Below are 16,519 nucleotides of genomic sequence, written 5' to 3' on the forward strand. Positions count from 1 at the left end.
TATCAGGTACCTGGCTAAATTAATTAATTAAATCAAATTTGATTTTATATTATATGGTATTTAATAAAAATTGAATGGACTGAATGATGATTATATTATGGCAACTAATAATATATATATATATATATATATATATAGTTTATTATATACAGTATATACCGGTAATACAATTAAATCAATCAGTATATTATATATATATATTGCTAGAGGGTCGGGTGGGGTGGGGTGGGGGAGGTCTATAACTGCCTGCAACCCCTCCTAACCCCTCTCAAGATACTCGTGTGACGGAAATTCAATCAAATTAAATATATTAGCGAAATAAAAGTTTTATTTATTTATTTTTTTTAAGTGAATAAATATTAATATTATTAAAAAATATTATATTTATATAATAATAATATTATTATTATTATTATAATATTATGGATAATAATCCAATTTGAGTGCATTAATAATGAATGAATAGATATCTGTCAGCTCCTGGATCTGCAAAATCATAATATAATAATAAATAATGACTTTTTTTAAATATTTTTTAGTATTATTTTTTTGTTTGTTGAATACCATTTTAGTGGTTGGTTTGCCCGCTCCGTGACCCGATTTGGTGTCCACCCGTATCATCAACGGTGTCCGGGTATTGGTCTGAGCCAATTGGTGTTGTAGTTGTGCAATAAATTTGAACGAATGTAAGGGAACAACACGATCGTCGTGATCACCTACCGGTCCAAACAAATAACAACAACAAAGTTATTGTACGGAACAGACATATATTTTATATACCGGTATATAATACCTGTCAGTATAAGAGTAGCCGGATATGTATCCACTGAATCGGGTATGTTATGCAACGGTGAATACCTAAATAATAATAATAATGGAAATTATAGCTATAATATTAATATTACCGTATTTGCTCACATTTAATCCCCAAATAATTTTTTTTCTGTAAAAATAGATTTACCGTAACTGACAATAATATCGGGGGTTTTAAATGGTAAGCAAATACGGGGTAAGTTTGATATCATACTTTAAGACATTATTGAAATGTATTTCTTCATCGGGATTGCCATAATCGGAACACCAGGCCTTACCAATAGTAAACTTATGGAACCGTAACATATCCAGTACCCTATGGTATACAATAAACAAATAATAAATAATTTATTATTAAATTTAATCAATTAAATGCCTCCCCAACCCCTCCTCCAATTGAATGCCTTTCCCTCCCCACCCCTAATTAAATGCCTTTCCCCTACCCACCCATAATTAAATGCCTTTCCCTCCCGACCCCCTAATTAAATGCCTTTCCCTCCCCACACCTAATTAAATGCCTTTCCCTCCCCACCCCTAATTAAATGCCTCTACCCTCCTCACCCCTAATTAAATGCCTTTCCCCTTCCCACCCCCAAAATTGAATCTCTCTCTCTTACCCGACATGACAAACAACACAACCGTACAGATCGGGTCGTTGATTGGCTACGGCAGCCACCAGTAGACCGCCATTAGAGCCGCCCTGAATAATCAGTTTACGGGGGTTTGTATAGTGATTGTCAATCAGATAGTTGGCCGCCGCGTGAAAGTCATCGAAAACATTCTGTTTGTTCAATAGTTTTCCCGAATCGTGCCATTTCTCGCCGTATTCGCCGCCCCCGCGAATGTTGGCCAATGCAAATATACCGTTCAATTGGTTCATCAATAGTAGCCGATGTGCGTTGAACGACGGCTGTATGGATATATTGAAACCGCCGTAACCGTACAACAGGCAGACATTATCGCCGCTGGGTTTCAAATCTTTGTGATGAACGATAAACATCGGTACTTTGGTTCCATCCATACTATCGTAGAAGACTTGTTTGGTCTCGTAATCTGAGGAATTGAAATCTTTGACTTCGATTTGTTTGAATATTTTTGGTTTACTCTTGAAATCGTAGTGATAGATAACGCCAGGTATCAAAAATGATGTCAAATAGTAGAATATTTCCGATTGTTTACGTTTACCCGAAAACCCGGTAATGGCACCCATCGGTAGATCCAATGATGGTTTATCAGTCAACAGTTGGCCATCACTCAGACGTCGCAATTCGATAACGTTCACCACATCTTTGATATAACAGGCAATGAGTACGTCGTTGTTGGCCACTGTACACCAATCCAGTACATTGTCCGGATGTTCGGCAATAACATCGGTCCACGAGTCCATCTGAGTGCCGCCGTTCAAATCAAATTTGATTACCCGATAATTGTTGGCCAACTTATTGGTCCGTACATAACAAACCGAATCATCGTTAGTTATATACTCGTATTCGGCGCTATACTCTTCAATGATCGGTGTGAGTTTGATCGGGCCATTGATGGCCAGACCGTCGATGTATGCATAAAACCAGAGACAATTTTGACAGCTTTCTCTAACAAATACGTGAAGATATTTTCCACAATCGCTGACCACTGGTGTCATTCGCCAGTTGGGTTCGTCGGGGAATTCGGCTATAAGAATATCATCAGTTTGTTTGGTATTCAGGCGATGATAGAACAGCTTCTGGTATTGATTGGCGGTTGTCTCAGTTCCGTCACTTTTGTCGGTGTGGTCCGGATAGTACTGGTATTTTTTTGGTGAAGATAATTAAAACAGATTTATATTTTTAAAAATACAAAATTCATGAGAGAGAGAGAGAGAGTGAGAAATAAAGAGAGAGATAGAGGAGAGAGAGAGTGTGAGTGAGTGAGAGTGTGAGTGAGTGAGAGAGAGAGAGAGAGAGAAAGAGAGAGAGAGGGAGAGTGAGAGAGAGAGAAAGAGAGAGAGATAGAGGGAAGAGAGTGAGAGAGAGAGAGAGAGAGAGAGAGAGAGAGAGAGAAAGAGAAAGAGAAAGAGAAAGAGAAAGAGAAAGAGAGAGAGAAAGAGAGAGAAAGAGAGAGAAAGAGAGAGAGAAAGAGATAGAGAGATCTACTAACGCCATAAAAGAAGCCATTGTTATCGTGAGTCCACGCAATGTTTGTAAACTTAATTTTTGTTAGCTCTTCGGCCACATCCTCACCGGTCGATACATTTTTCACACGTATGCGAACCCAATCGCTACCCGAATCGCTCAGTCCGTAGGCAAACCATTTGCCGTCTTCGGAAAACGATGTCTCGCCCAGCGATGTTGTTCCGTCCGGACTCAACTGATTCGGATCGAGAAACACTTGCGGTTCGCCATCCAGTGACGACATTACATAGAGTATCGACTGGTTTTGTAGGCCAGTGTTCATATAGTAGTAGTAGTTGTCGCCTCGTTTGAATGGACAACCATATCGACAGTAGTGCCACAATTGGTTCAATCTAAGGTAAGGGATAGTATACCGGTAAATGTCATCATCATATCAATCTATGGTATGTCAAACACAACCAATCACCACATCATCTGACAGGTAGTGGTGATGGTGGTAGTGGTGTATAGTATATGATATGATAATACCTTTTGTCGATTTGTTGCCGATGAACACAGGACTCGATATAAGGCATAGTTATCTCGTTTTGTTTGTCGACAAACTGTTTAGTATCGGTACTGTCGGCATCTTCTAGCCATCGATAAGGATCGTTGATCTATTGGATAATGAATATGTGTGTTACATATCTTCAAATTAGGTTAGTATGGGATCTGATATATGATCTCTGATAGTCATCATCACCACCACTACTACTACTACTACTACTACTACTACTACTACTACTACATACTTTGTGTCCGTGAATCACATCCGATGTATTATCTCTTCTGACCGATGGATACTGAAATGATTGCGAGGCTGTGGTGATGGCGTCGGTGGCCGAGGAGGAGGTGGACATCATTTTGTTGGTTACGGCGGCGGCTGTCGTTGTCATTGCAAATGAATTGCTGAAAACTCTTTGACAAAATCTACTGATTGTTAAAGATTTGGTAATTGATTGCATAAAACAATAAAATAATAATAAATTAAGTTTTCGTTAAATTATTTCAGAGACAATCAAATCAATTGATTGATTGACAATAAAATATTTAAATACAGTTTACTGTATATTATTAGAAAATATCTGCAAAAATATAATAAAAAAATTATTTATTTAATTATTTATTACAGTATTTATTATTATTATATGTTATGTTATGTTTAAACAGTACTATACTTTAAATAGATTTTTTATATACACTGTACAATGTATTAGTAGCAGGGTTGGAAAAATACAATGTTTTTTTTCAATTTTAGCAATTTGTAACATACAGTAAAATACAATGTACTGGGATGTATTTTTACAATTAGATAGATACAAATTACAATGATAAAATATTTTTATTTTTTTCTCAATTAAAATTATTATTATTATTACATAATTTCAATATCGTTTATTAGAATCGTTGTTTTCTAAAACTATTTAAAAATTAATATTAATTATATTTTTTATTAATATATTTCAATACCAGATATTAAATTGAATAGTTAATTTCAAATTTTTTTTTCAAAATAAAAAAATAATTATTATTATAACAAAACATGTGTTTGTTTGTGAATTTTAGTATTTTTGTTATTAGGTGGTGCTAAAAAAATTTTTTTTTGTAAGCCAAAATTGTCATGTAATTTACATTGTATTATACTGTATAATACGCTTTGTATTATACATACACTTTGTCTCTGCCAACACTGATTAGTAGTACCAATAGTATAGCGACATCTAAATCACTATTTATACAGTGGTTTATATAGTAGTAAAAAACTGTCCGAATATATTCTAAACCAAAATATTGGATAATTAAAAAAAATTTATTATATATTAGTATATGTCTCAGCTATCAGTCTAAGCATTAATACAATGATATCATTGTATTAATGTGTAAATGCATTATGTAGTCAATGAATAGACAAAATACACATTTTTTTCAACAATTGTTTTAATTTTTTAATCAAAACTAATATTATATAAATTGGTATTTTATTTATTTATAGTAATATAACTTTCAAAAACACAAATAAAAAAATCACATAGATTACACTTAATATATACATGTATGTATATATATACCATACAAATTTTAATTTAAATAGCTATGCAACATATATACCACGTATATCAGTCTATGCTTTTTAAAAAACTCCGCCCCATCTAAACATTAAACACACTAATATTGCTCGCATATAATACATACATACACTACTGTATTAATGTGCGGCTATTATTGTTTTGGTTTTGAATATAATTTTGAATATAAAATATTATTATTATTATTATTATTAATAAATTTATTTCTATATGTCTATGAAATACACACTACTCTCTCTCATGTCTATCAATATAGTACTGTATGACCTAAAAGTACTGATAAATTATATATAAATATTTATTAAATTACTTTTATTTATTAATTAGTTTATAATATAATAGATAACTTAAAATACAGAGGAATCAAATCAAGATTTTTTTTATATAATTTTTTTATAATAATAATTACAATTTACTCTCTATTTGTTGGCTATAAAATAGAGATATTTAAAAAAAAAACAAAAACTAAATAAGCATTTTTATATTAATTAAGTTTTGAGTATTTTTTTTTTGGTTGAAAAACACTTTGTATAGTTATAATGTGTCCGATAGGGCCTACCGTTTCGCTTATGTATTGTTAATATATTGATATATGAGAAAAATAATTTTTTTTTAAAAATATATATATTTAGAAAAGTTGACAAACTATATACTACATGTGTCCACTCCAACCCCTCCCACAAAAACCCACACACCCCCAGTGCATATATATATATATATATAAAATGCTTATTTAGTTTTGTTTTTTTTTTTTAATAGATTTATTATCCATTATTATACATACATTTTTATTAGTAGTCGGATTAAAAACAAAAAAATTAATGTAATGTTGAATAACTAATGATAAATATCTGTTTTAATTATTTGTAATTAAATATTTATTTATTTTTATTAAAAATTTATAAAATAATGATTCAATGGTCTCTCTCTCTCTCTCTCTCTCTCTCTCTCTCTCTCTCTCTCTCTCTCTCTCTTTGTCTCTCTCTATGGTATAATAAAAATATCATATATAATATGTTGTAATTTAAAAAAAAAAAATATCTAAAATCAAAATCTGAAATATAATATATATTTATATAATACTAGGTTTTCAATTTTGACATTGTAAAATACAGTTAGGGGGTGAGGGAGGGTGGGAGGGAGGAACGGTAGATGGGACTTATCCTATTTTAACTATTTGTTGAAAAAAAAACTACTGTATAACCAATGGGTTGTATATATACCGAAATTGTTTCGCATAAATATCACATAAACTAAACATTAAAATTAATTAACACATAAATTTATATACAGTATATATATATATTGACCTCATGTTTTGACCCCCAGTTTATAATCGCCACCCCACCCCCACCACCCCACCCCAAACTATCTGGGAAACTGTGTCTCTTCAATGTTCAAACTATTAGTTTTAGTTATTTATTTAGTTTTATTAACTATTGATATTAATTTGCATTAACTTTAAAAAACTTTTTGTTGTTGAAAACATTAAAGTTTCAAAATTACTTGTTTTATATTATTATATTAAATATTATATTTTTAATAATTAATTAATTAATAATTATTTATTTAAAACAAACAAATAATAAATAAATAAATAAAAAACTTTTATTCTATATATTTAATGATTGAATTATTAATAATTTATCGACATTTTTATCATCACTTTTATCATTATTATTATCGACAATATTATTGTGTCCATCATTATCATCATCAACAGCGTCACCATCGCTGCTGTCATCACTCGGCGGTAAATCAGTTTTCCTATGATAATGACCATCACTTTCATCATCATTATTGTTCAACTGTTCAATGATCTGTTGCTGTGCGGCCACCATCTGCTTACTGTCCAGACATTGGCTATACTTATCGAACAACCATTGATTCAATTGGCCGAAAGCTGTCGACCATTTAAATTTCGATAGATATCTGTCGGCCTGGGATTGAAAACCAGTGATAATCAATGTCGAAGCAACGGCTTCGACACACGATAACTTCGAAACGGTTCCATAGTTTACGGGATTTGAGGCCAACAAATAGGGTAGTAGCCGGAGGTACGGACCTTTCATTTTATGAAACGGTGTATCAGCTAAACGATTCCACGAACAATCGACAACAGCTATACCCGATCGTTGGACAATCGGTCGATCTTCCGGTGAAACACATTTGGTGGCCATCGGACTCAATATGATACCATCGAAACGTTGGCCCAGACGTAACAGCCGGCACATCGACATACGGACCAACTTTCTTCCCGTACATCGTTTAGGATTACAATGTTTCAGATCCCACATACAGACTGCTATCTTGTTGTTGTAGTCTTCATCATCGTCATTGTCTTCGGTATCTTCTTCGCCATCAGCATCGCTGCTGCTGTCCTCTTCATTATCATCATCGTTGTCATCGTCATCCGTGTCTTGTTTTTGATTGTCATCATCACTGCTGTCTTGTTGTTTGTTGTCTTCTTCATCATCAATGTCTTGTTGTTTACTTCTTCTACTACTTGTTGTCGGCAATCGATGGCAGCCATCATCGCTGGTGTGTTGGTTATCATCTAACAGATGATGATTATGTTTACTTTGTTTGTCTTTGCGGTGGTGATGGTGACTACTTCTGCTTTGTTGGCGATGTTTATCCATAATTTCAGATAAAAATTTAAAGGTATTGTTCAACACATGTATGGATCACATGGTGTTTAAGACACCAGATGTCGGTCACAATCATAACATTGACATTACTTTTACTCTTAAAATACTATTAATAAAAACCAAATGTATTGTAAAGTATGAGTCAATACATACATATTGTCGTCATATTTATAGAGACGAAGACATAGACAGACAGAGAAGTATTTTATAGTTAAAAAAGACATTTACTGAAAGACACCTATGATTTGAAAGGTTTTTAAGGACCAATTGGACTAATCATCAGCAAAGATGACCATCAATTAGATCCAATTGATTGATATTTTTTGTTTTTAAGGGGAAAAATCAAATCATTTGACTGTTTATTAGACAACAACAACAACCACAACAACAACAACAAGACTACAGTCGATGACTATATATATATCTATGATATATATCTCTCTGTATTGTCCATCAAAATCAGCTGAAGATCAAAGAAGACAGAAAAAAACCACACAATTATCATATAATATCCAGTTTGTTGGGTGAAACTCTTTGCTGTGGACATCATCATCAACAACAACAACAACAACAACAACAATAGTTTAGATCATTATTAGTTACCACACATCCAGTCTCTTTAGATAGTCATGACTATATTGCCGAAGAAGAAAAACCCGTCAAACAAACAACAGCAACAACAACAATCATCGGGCGATGATTCGGTAGATCAAGAAACTCGTGGCCACAATGTTTCCATAGGCTATAGCGGTTTCGCTGGTCGCGGTCCGCACAACGGTTCGCATTCGGTAGTCGGATCTCATTCGCCGCAAAGTTCCAGTCGTTGGCGAACTGATGACAAACGCGGTGTCCAGGATTCGGATGGCGTCGATCTGCTTGAATCGGGTCAACCGATATCCAAACGTCGACATCGACGAGTAGGAGCCGATGATCGACACGATCGACTGGTCGGCCGTAAAGGCAAGTCAGGCATCGGCGGCAGTGGTGGTGTTACGCCGTTGTCGTTGACCAGTAACGGTGTTCAGGGAAGTGTTGGCGATGTTGATGTAGTAGTCGGTGGTGTTGGTGTCGGACGATTAGGAGTAGGAGGAGGAGGAGGAGGTGAGTCTAGCGATGAACGATGCAGTGATCAAAGCAGTAGCAGTTCTGGTGGCGGACAACGACTCGGCGGTGTAGGAGTAGGCGGTATCGATGACCCGATGGTAGCCCAGACGGAAGCTGCTTCTGGCTATAACAGTGGTGACGAATACGAACGGCCGACCGAGTCTAAGGAGGAATGGGAAGAAAAGGAGAGAGTGTTTGCCAAACGACTTAAAAAGAAAGGTTTTATAATCAAACAGATGGGCGAAGACGGGGCCTGTCTTTTTCGTGCAGTCGGTAAATACCAGTTTTATTTTAATTGTGACCATTGATTGATCCATTATTTAAGATCTAATGAAATCAATCAAATGTTTCTTTGTCTCCACTGTAACAGCTGACCAAATATATGGTGATCAAGAAATGCATGCATCGGTCAGAAAGCTATGCATGGATTATATGGTATGTTATGTTTCCCTCTAACCTCCCCATCCCACCCCCACCCCCTTATCATCATCAATGGTAATGATGATAATTGAATGTAAAAAAATTTAGGCCAAAAACGGTGACTACTTTTCCCAATACGTAACCGAAGATTTTGGAGCCTATATTGAACGCAAACGATTGAATCACATTCACGGCAATCACATCGAAATGCAGGCCATGAGCGAGATATTCAATCGGCCGATCGAAGTCTATCACTATAGTTGCGAACCGATCAACATATTTCAGGGTTGCCATCAAACAGATAACGAACCGATTCGGTTGAGTTACCACAAGAACATACACTACAATTCGATAGTTAATCCACACAAAGCAACCATTGGTCTGGGTCTGGGACTGCCGGCCCTGAAACCTGGTTTTGCCGAAAAATCCCTAATGGACAAAGCCATACACATATCTGAACAACAACAACTGGAACAGGCTATGCTCGAAGACAAGATCAGGGCTACCGATTGGGAGGCGACTAACGAGGCCATCGAAGAACAGATTGCACGGGAATCGTACGTCGAATGGCTGAAAGAGAATGAGATGCGTCACCAGCAGAAATCAAAGCTAAAATCGACGGCTTCGTCGGCATCATCGGCGGCCACTTCGACGAACACCACCAGCTCAGCAGCCGGCGGCGGGTTTCCTCTTCAATCGCTCGACTCGTGTCTGAGTAGTCCGTCGCGATCCAGTCCTAAAGCATCGGGCAGTGGTATCAATGAGACTACATATTTCAATAGCAAAACAACTTTACGCCACAACGACTTCAGCCTTATGGAGACGGCGTCGTCGTTCATCAATGATTTGCCGCCGCAGATGTTCGGTAATGTGTTTGTTTGTTTGTTGGGTAACCATCGATGATGTCTGGATGATATGACTAATACTTGTAATGATTATTGTAGGTCTCAAAGACTGGACACAGGACGACATATTGGCCAAAGTGTTGGCCCAATCGCAAGAGGAATACATCGAGTCTCTTAAAAGAGATGGTAAGACATCGTCGTCATCGCAATCATCATCTCTAACACAACAACAACAACAACAGCAAACCAATAGCCAATGCAAAACACCTCCTCCTTCATCCTCTTCATCATCTAATACATAGTGTTATCTAATTATTTATAATAATTATATAATTATTATTATTATTATTACCGAAATAATATGTTTATATTGATTATTATTATTATTATTTTTATTTTTAGGTTTTAAAAAAAAACAAACAAAAACAATTGTATTTCAATTAATGATTGTATGATTTAATTATTTAATTGGTTGTTATTATTATTAATGTTGTTGTTGTTGACAATAATGATGACCTAACAGTACAGCAGTATATCACTTATGTCTATACATTATATTATATAATTATAAATAAATAAATAAATAAATAAATATATATATATAAATATTTAAATATATTAATAAATAATTAATTAATTTTAACAAAAAAAAAACTTTTTAACAATTAGCGTAATTATTATTATTATTTTTTTTTAAATATAAATTGTTGTTGAATTGTAAGCTAAATAATATCATATATATATACATGATATACAGTATATATATATTAGTAAATTAATACATTTTCTAACTAAAAAAAAAACAACAAATAAATCAATCAATTGGTCACCACATATGCACTGGTTTTTTTTTGGTATGGGATACCAGTGCTGACTGTAAGCGATACCGGAGGTCAGTAGGGGTTAGGGGAAGGGAGTTGTGGTGATGGACTAGACATATGGTATAGTTTATCAACTTTTCTTTCAAATATCATATAAATCAATATAATTTGTTTCAATTTATATTTACAACAATTTATAGCAATTAGAAACAAACAAACAAACATTTGATATATAGGAAAATGTAAAACAGTAATAATAATAATGATAATAAAAATTCACAAACTATTACCATATGTCAACCCCTGCATACCCCCACCCCCAACCCCCCTACTGACCTACGGTATCGCTTACAATCAGCACTGGTATCCTATAAAAACCCATCGTATATGCGATTATCACACTATCAAAAATAGTTTAGTAATTGATAAAAAAACAGTTTTTCAATCAATCAATCAATCAACAAAAAAAAAGGTAATTTAAAAAAATGTTTATTATATTTTTTTATTGTTAAATTGTTAAAACAACTAAATAAAAATTTAAAAAATAATAAAAGTTATGAATTTAAAAAAATGTATATTTAATTTAGAAAACTATTTAATTAAAACTTATTAATAAACTTTATTTTGTTGTTTTGTTTAAAAAATATTCAATTGAATTTAAATTAATTATGAATTAATTTAATTAATATTTAAATATTATAATTAAATTAATTATTTTTTTCAATAAGCATAAAAGCTAAACAAAAATTTATTTTAATTAATTAATTAATTATTATTGTTATAACTAAATCACTAATTGTTTTAATTTAAAAATATTTTATTTGATATCATAATATAGACGACAATGTATTTTATAAATAAGACATACTTTGTGTGTTTGTTTTGGTTATATTATTGTAAAAAAAAAAATTGTTTAATAATTTATTTTTATACATTGAAATCATAATATTTATATACATATAAAGTAAACAAATAGTATAACAGTATTATTGATATTTCAAAAAATTATTTACTAATACTATTGAAAATGCATTGATCTTTGACATTGAAATTTGGTTACTAACTGTATATATACTGTATTTTAAATTTTATATGATATCATATACAGTGTGTATATTAAAAGCCACTATAAAAACACATTTATTTGATATAAAAAATAATTTGAAATTATTTTTGTATTTAATAAAATAGTTTTATATTTAAATGATAAGACATTTGAAATGTATGACTAAACTAAATATCTATTAATAATATATAAAATACTGTATAATATAATACAGTATATATTAATTAATAGACATTTAGTTAGACATACATTTCAAATGTCTTATCATTTAAATAAACTATTTTATAATACGATATATTATAATATAAATTTGATAACTGTTTTGTTTGTTGAAAGTCTAGAAAACTTTTCCAATTATTTCAGTCATTTTGTTGGTAACAATCAATTCATTGATTTAATTAAAAAAAAAAAAAAAAAAAATTATTACATATTTTATATTAAGTGATAAGTTATTTAAAATAAACAATTTGTTTATTAAAGTATTAAAAAATACAATATTTTTTTTAAATATATTTACTGTTTTTTATTATTTAAAAAAAATAACTTCACTTTCTATATATAAAAAAAACTTTTGATTCAAATATGATATAAATTAAAAACTATTAATACTATTAATAAATATTTTATTATTTCATAAGACTTTTAACGGTTATAACGGGTTTACCGCCGATGATAAACAAAGTTAACCTATAATCATCATGAAGTTAGTGATAAAATTGTTTACAATTGGTCTACTATTGTCTACGGGACTATTGGTGGCCACTATACTACGTACGGTTATCTATTTTCCGGCACCAACCCAAGTGGCGACATGCGCCGATTTGCACCAACCTATCGACGGGCAATCGGTTATCGATCGGTTCCGATCGGCGCTACAATTCAAGACAATTACCAAAGCGGCACACGATTACGATACCGTCGAGTTGAAGAAGTATATCGACTTTATTATCAAAAGTATTTAAAAGACACACACAATCGGGTGGTGATTACCCCCCGAAACAAAACCACCCGAAAAAAATGTCTTATATTTATAACTTTGTTTTTTATTTCTCTCTCTCTCTCTCTCTCTCTCTCTCTCTCTGTCCAGACTATCCGGCCATACATTCGTCTAAATTTGTTTCCTATGAATTGGTCAACAATTTAAGTCTATTGTATACGATTCAAGGATCAGATCCGTCGTTGACACCGTATTTACTATGCGGTCATTTAGATGTAGTTACCGTCGAACTGGACAAATGGGATGTCGATCCGTTTGCCGGCGTTATACGCGACGGCTTTATCTACGGCAGGGGTACTATAGATGTCAAGAATATTGTTATGGTATTTGATTTGATTGATTGAGTGATCTTTTGAGACTTTGAGAGAGAGAGAGAGAGAGAGAGAGAGTCTGGAACTAATTGGTGACTAATTTTGATTTGTTTTTTTTTTGTATGAATAAAAAGGCAATACTCGAGTCGTTTGATTACTTATTGAAGAATGGATTTAAACCGAAACGAAGTTTTTTCATAGCCTTCGGTCACGACGAAGAAGCCCTGGGTCTCGACGGCGCCCAATACTTGGCCAAAGCTATTCAGGCGAAAGGTGTCGACAAACTGGAGTATCTGTTAGACGAAGGAACGATAATTATGAACCAGACATTCCCCGGTGTTCAGGCTCTGGTAGCTATGGTCGGTGTTACGGAAAAAGGCTATCTGACAGTCCGATTGGACGCCAAAGGCCAGGTCGGCCATTCTTCGATGGCACCGAAAGAGACGGCTATTACCACATTGGCTAAAGCGGTGTCAAAGTAGTGTATTTGAAACCCAAACCACAAAAATAAATCATTACAACAAATATTATTAATACATTGATTTTTACCAATTTGTTAGATTTGAGTCTACAGTACATCCAAATATGTTTGGTTCGGGACCCGAAAAGGACTTATTTGAAGCATTTGCACCTTATGTTAGTTGACTCTCTCTCCCATCTCTCTCTCCCATCTCTCTCTCCCATCTCTCTCTCCCATCTCTCTCTCTCCCATCTCTCTCTCCCATCTCTCTCTCCCATCTCTCTCTCCCATCTCTCTCTCCCATCTCTCTCTCCCATCTCTCTCTCCCATCTCTCTCTCCCATCTCTCTCTCTCCCATCTCTCTCTCCCATCTCTCTCTCCCATCTCTCTCTCCCATCTCTCTCTCCCATCTCTCTCTCTCATCTCTCTCTCTCATCTCTCTCTCTCATCTCTCTCTCTCATCTCTCTCTCTCATCTCTCTCTCTCATCTCTCTCTCTCATCTCTCTCTCTCATCTCTCTCTCTCTCTCTCTCTCTCTCATCTCTCTCTCTCATCTCTCTCTCATCTCTCTCTCATCTCTCTCTCTCATCTCTCTCTCTCTCTCTCTCTCTCTCTCTCTCTCTCTCTCTCATCTCTCTCTCATCTCTCTCTCATCTCTCTCTCTCTCTCTCTCTCTCTCTCTCTCTCTCTCTCTCTCTCTCTCTGATTATTAAGAGATTAATTAATTAATTAGTTATCGGGTATTGAAAAAAATAATTACCACATATTTTAGGCTAGTTTTCCCTATAATTGGATTTATAGCAATCTATGGCTGTTTGGACCGATATTTTCAAGAATCTTAAGTACTAAGCCTTCGTCTAACGGTTTGGTCCGAACCACTAGCGCTGCAACTATTATCGGTGGCGGTTATAAAGTTAGTGATAATAATAATAATAATATTATCGGTAATTGTATTATCATTTGTTTTGTTTTTTTAGGAAAATGTTTGTCCGAGTTCTGCCGTCGCTTACATTAACCATCGAATTCATGTCAAACAGACCATCGAAGAAATAGTAGATTTTGATCGCCGACTGATTAGCGACGATCGCATAGCACTGTCCATCCATGGTCTACCTATTCATCCGCATCCGATATCACCATACGATGACCAGTCCTTTGGCTATCAGACAATTCGTCGAAGTATTAGACAAGTGTTCAATAATACTGCAGTGGTTCCCGGGATTATGTTAGCCAATACTGATACCAGGTTTGCTGCCATCCATTCATCCATATTGATGGATGGATGGATGGATGACCACAATAAGTGATAATAATTAATGATAAATATCTTTGTTTTTAATCCAATCCAATCAATCAACAAATAGATGGTATAAACATCTGACATCAGCTATCTATCGATTTTCGCCGTCCATTCTCTATACTGAAGATACTGTTAGGTAACGGTATTTTGATATATATATATATAGTTACCGATAATATTATAATTTTTGGTGTTTTAATTAATTAACCGATAGATTTCATGGCCATAACGAAAGAATATCAGTCGATAATTATATGAAAACAGTCAACTATTATCATCATATTATTGTCAATTCAGATCTTAAAGATTTAGCCGACAAACCACTGGTTAAGGATGAACTGTAAGGGTAGGGGAGGGGTGGGGTGACTGTACCGGTAGTACTGATGATATAATGTACGGTATAATACTGTTAGTAGTAGTAGTAGTAGGTAGTAGTCAATCAAATTGATAGTACAAAATGCAATTTTTTGAAATTTTTTTGAATGACATTTATATATATATATAAATTAATTAAAATTTAAAATTACTGGTATTTTTTTTGATAATCAATTGTTATTTTTTTAATACTCATAATTTTTCAATAAATAATTTGGATTTAATTTTGTTTGTTTGTGATATAATTTTTTGTTTACTTGTAATATATATATATTTTTTTTTGTATATACGATATATGAATATATATACAGATAATAATACAATTTTTTTTAAAAAAATAATTGCAAATAAAAAATGATAAAAAATTATTTTATTTTAAAAAATGCTTAAAATATAGCAATTTTTTTAAATACCTTATCCTCTATGAGTCAATCCTCAAAATAAAATATTTTATTAACATTATATCAATAATACATTTATTATTATTAAATATTATTTCAAGTTTATTATCCATTATAATACTATACAAAATATAATAATAATATTTTAATAATAATAATAACAAATATGTAAAATTAATTTATTATATTATTTTTTAAAAAAATTATTATCACTAATTTTTTCCAAAAATTATTTAATCAATTAATCAGATTTTTTATATTTATAAATTTTTTTGACGATTTAAAAAAAAACTATTATTATTGTTGTTGTTAACAATATTTATTACCAGAAAATAAGTATTTAAAAATTAATTAATTAATTAATTAAATGCTATATTATTTTTATTTGAAAAACAATTTCATCAATAATTATACAGTAATAATAAAAATAATAATTTAAAATATTTTTTATGGAAAAAAGTGAATCTTTAAAAAAAAAGTCTAGTCTTAAAGCAAATAATAATAATAATAATAAGTTATAACAACAACAAAAAAAAACAAAAAAAAATTTTTGACCTAATTTTTCCTTAACAAATGCTAATCACTTGTTATGTATTAATGTTTTTTTTAAATAAATAATATATTTGTTGCTAATTATTATTTACTGAAAACTTGTTTGTTTGAGACATTTATCATCTTTACAATTATATATCATATATTGTTGTAAATATAATATATA

At 32.4% G+C, this 16,519-nt stretch overlaps 4 protein-coding genes across 6 annotated transcripts; 2 read left to right on the top strand and 2 right to left on the bottom strand.

Annotated features, from left to right (window-relative positions):
• Window positions 1-420: 420 nt before the first annotated feature.
• On the bottom strand, window positions 421-4,029 carry LOC128966050 (prolyl endopeptidase-like). The gene is made up of 8 exons (XM_054312852.1): window positions 3,716-4,029; window positions 3,453-3,580; window positions 2,950-3,316; window positions 1,431-2,596; window positions 1,028-1,129; window positions 794-858; window positions 565-716; window positions 421-486 (listed from the first exon to the last, which is right to left on the bottom strand). The coding sequence occupies exons 1-8, from the start codon at window positions 3,926-3,928 to the stop codon at window positions 421-423; spliced, it is 2,259 nt and encodes a 752-aa protein (XP_054168827.1). The 5' UTR covers window positions 3,929-4,029.
• Window positions 4,030-6,669: 2,640 nt separating this feature from the next.
• On the bottom strand, window positions 6,670-7,768 carry LOC128966057 (18S rRNA aminocarboxypropyltransferase-like; the record flags this gene model as incomplete). Its single annotated transcript, XM_054312862.1, has 1 exon — window positions 6,670-7,768. A coding segment is annotated over exon 1 (1,023 nt), but the record flags the coding sequence as incomplete, so codon positions are not given.
• Window positions 7,769-7,837: 69 nt separating this feature from the next.
• Window positions 7,838-10,474, top strand: LOC128966052 (OTU domain-containing protein 5-A-like). Of its 2 annotated transcripts, XM_054312856.1 has the most exons (5): window positions 7,838-7,901; window positions 7,954-9,078; window positions 9,176-9,240; window positions 9,334-10,090; window positions 10,170-10,474. In XM_054312856.1, exons 2-5 carry the CDS (start codon window positions 8,331-8,333, stop codon window positions 10,370-10,372), a joined length of 1,773 nt encoding a protein of 590 aa, XP_054168831.1. In that variant the 5' UTR covers window positions 7,838-7,901; window positions 7,954-8,330; the 3' UTR covers window positions 10,373-10,474. The 2 variants fall into 2 exon arrangements, with proteins under 2 accessions (XP_054168831.1, XP_054168830.1); XM_054312855.1 differs by having other exon boundaries at window positions 7,847-9,078.
• A 1,835-nt stretch (window positions 10,475-12,309) lies between these two features.
• LOC128966055 (N-fatty-acyl-amino acid synthase/hydrolase PM20D1-like) lies at window positions 12,310-15,523 on the top strand. 2 transcript variants are annotated; one of them, XM_054312860.1, is made up of 9 exons: window positions 12,310-12,331; window positions 12,596-12,911; window positions 13,045-13,277; window positions 13,400-13,743; window positions 13,826-13,901; window positions 14,498-14,638; window positions 14,703-14,971; window positions 15,090-15,161; window positions 15,240-15,523. In XM_054312860.1, the coding sequence occupies exons 2-9, from the start codon at window positions 12,656-12,658 to the stop codon at window positions 15,367-15,369; spliced, it is 1,521 nt and encodes a 506-aa protein (XP_054168835.1). In that variant the 5' UTR covers window positions 12,310-12,331; window positions 12,596-12,655; the 3' UTR covers window positions 15,370-15,523. The 2 variants fall into 2 exon arrangements, with proteins under 2 accessions (XP_054168835.1, XP_054168834.1); XM_054312859.1 differs by lacking the exon at window positions 12,310-12,331 and having other exon boundaries at window positions 12,584-12,911.
• The last annotated feature ends 996 nt before the right edge of the window (window positions 15,524-16,519 follow it).

Source organism: Oppia nitens, unplaced genomic scaffold, assembly GCF_028296485.1.
Source record: "Oppia nitens isolate AA-2021 unplaced genomic scaffold, nextdenovo-longstitch-racon4-pilon3 scaffold19_pilon_pilon_pilon, whole genome shotgun sequence".
NCBI lineage: Eukaryota > Metazoa > Arthropoda > Arachnida > Sarcoptiformes > Oppiidae > Oppia > Oppia nitens.

Bases quoted from the DNA above. Each gene is read 5' to 3' on its own strand.
- LOC128966055 (XM_054312860.1), top strand. From the start codon at position 12,656: ATGAAGTTAGTGATAAAATTGTTTACAATTGGTCTACTATTGTCTACG. The intron at 12,912-13,044 runs GTATTTAAAAGA...CTCTCTGTCCAG, and splicing joins TATCGACTTTATTATCAAAA to ACTATCCGGCCATACATTCG. The intron at 15,162-15,239 runs GTAACGGTATTT...ATTAACCGATAG, and splicing joins TATACTGAAGATACTGTTAG to ATTTCATGGCCATAACGAAA.
- LOC128966052 (XM_054312856.1), top strand. From the start codon at position 8,331: ATGACTATATTGCCGAAGAAGAAAAACCCGTCAAACAAACAACAGCAA. The intron at 9,241-9,333 runs GTATGTTATGTT...AAAAAAATTTAG, and splicing joins AGCTATGCATGGATTATATG to GCCAAAAACGGTGACTACTT. The intron at 10,091-10,169 runs GTAATGTGTTTG...TGATTATTGTAG, and splicing joins TTTGCCGCCGCAGATGTTCG to GTCTCAAAGACTGGACACAG.
- LOC128966050 (XM_054312852.1), bottom strand. From the start codon at position 3,928: ATGCAATCAATTACCAAATCTTTAACAATCAGTAGATTTTGTCAAAGA. The intron at 3,581-3,715 runs GTATGTAGTAGT...ATTATCCAATAG, and splicing joins ATGTGATTCACGGACACAAA to ATCAACGATCCTTATCGATG. The intron at 859-1,027 runs GTATGATATCAA...ATTATTATTTAG, and splicing joins CATTTCAATAATGTCTTAAA to GTATTCACCGTTGCATAACA.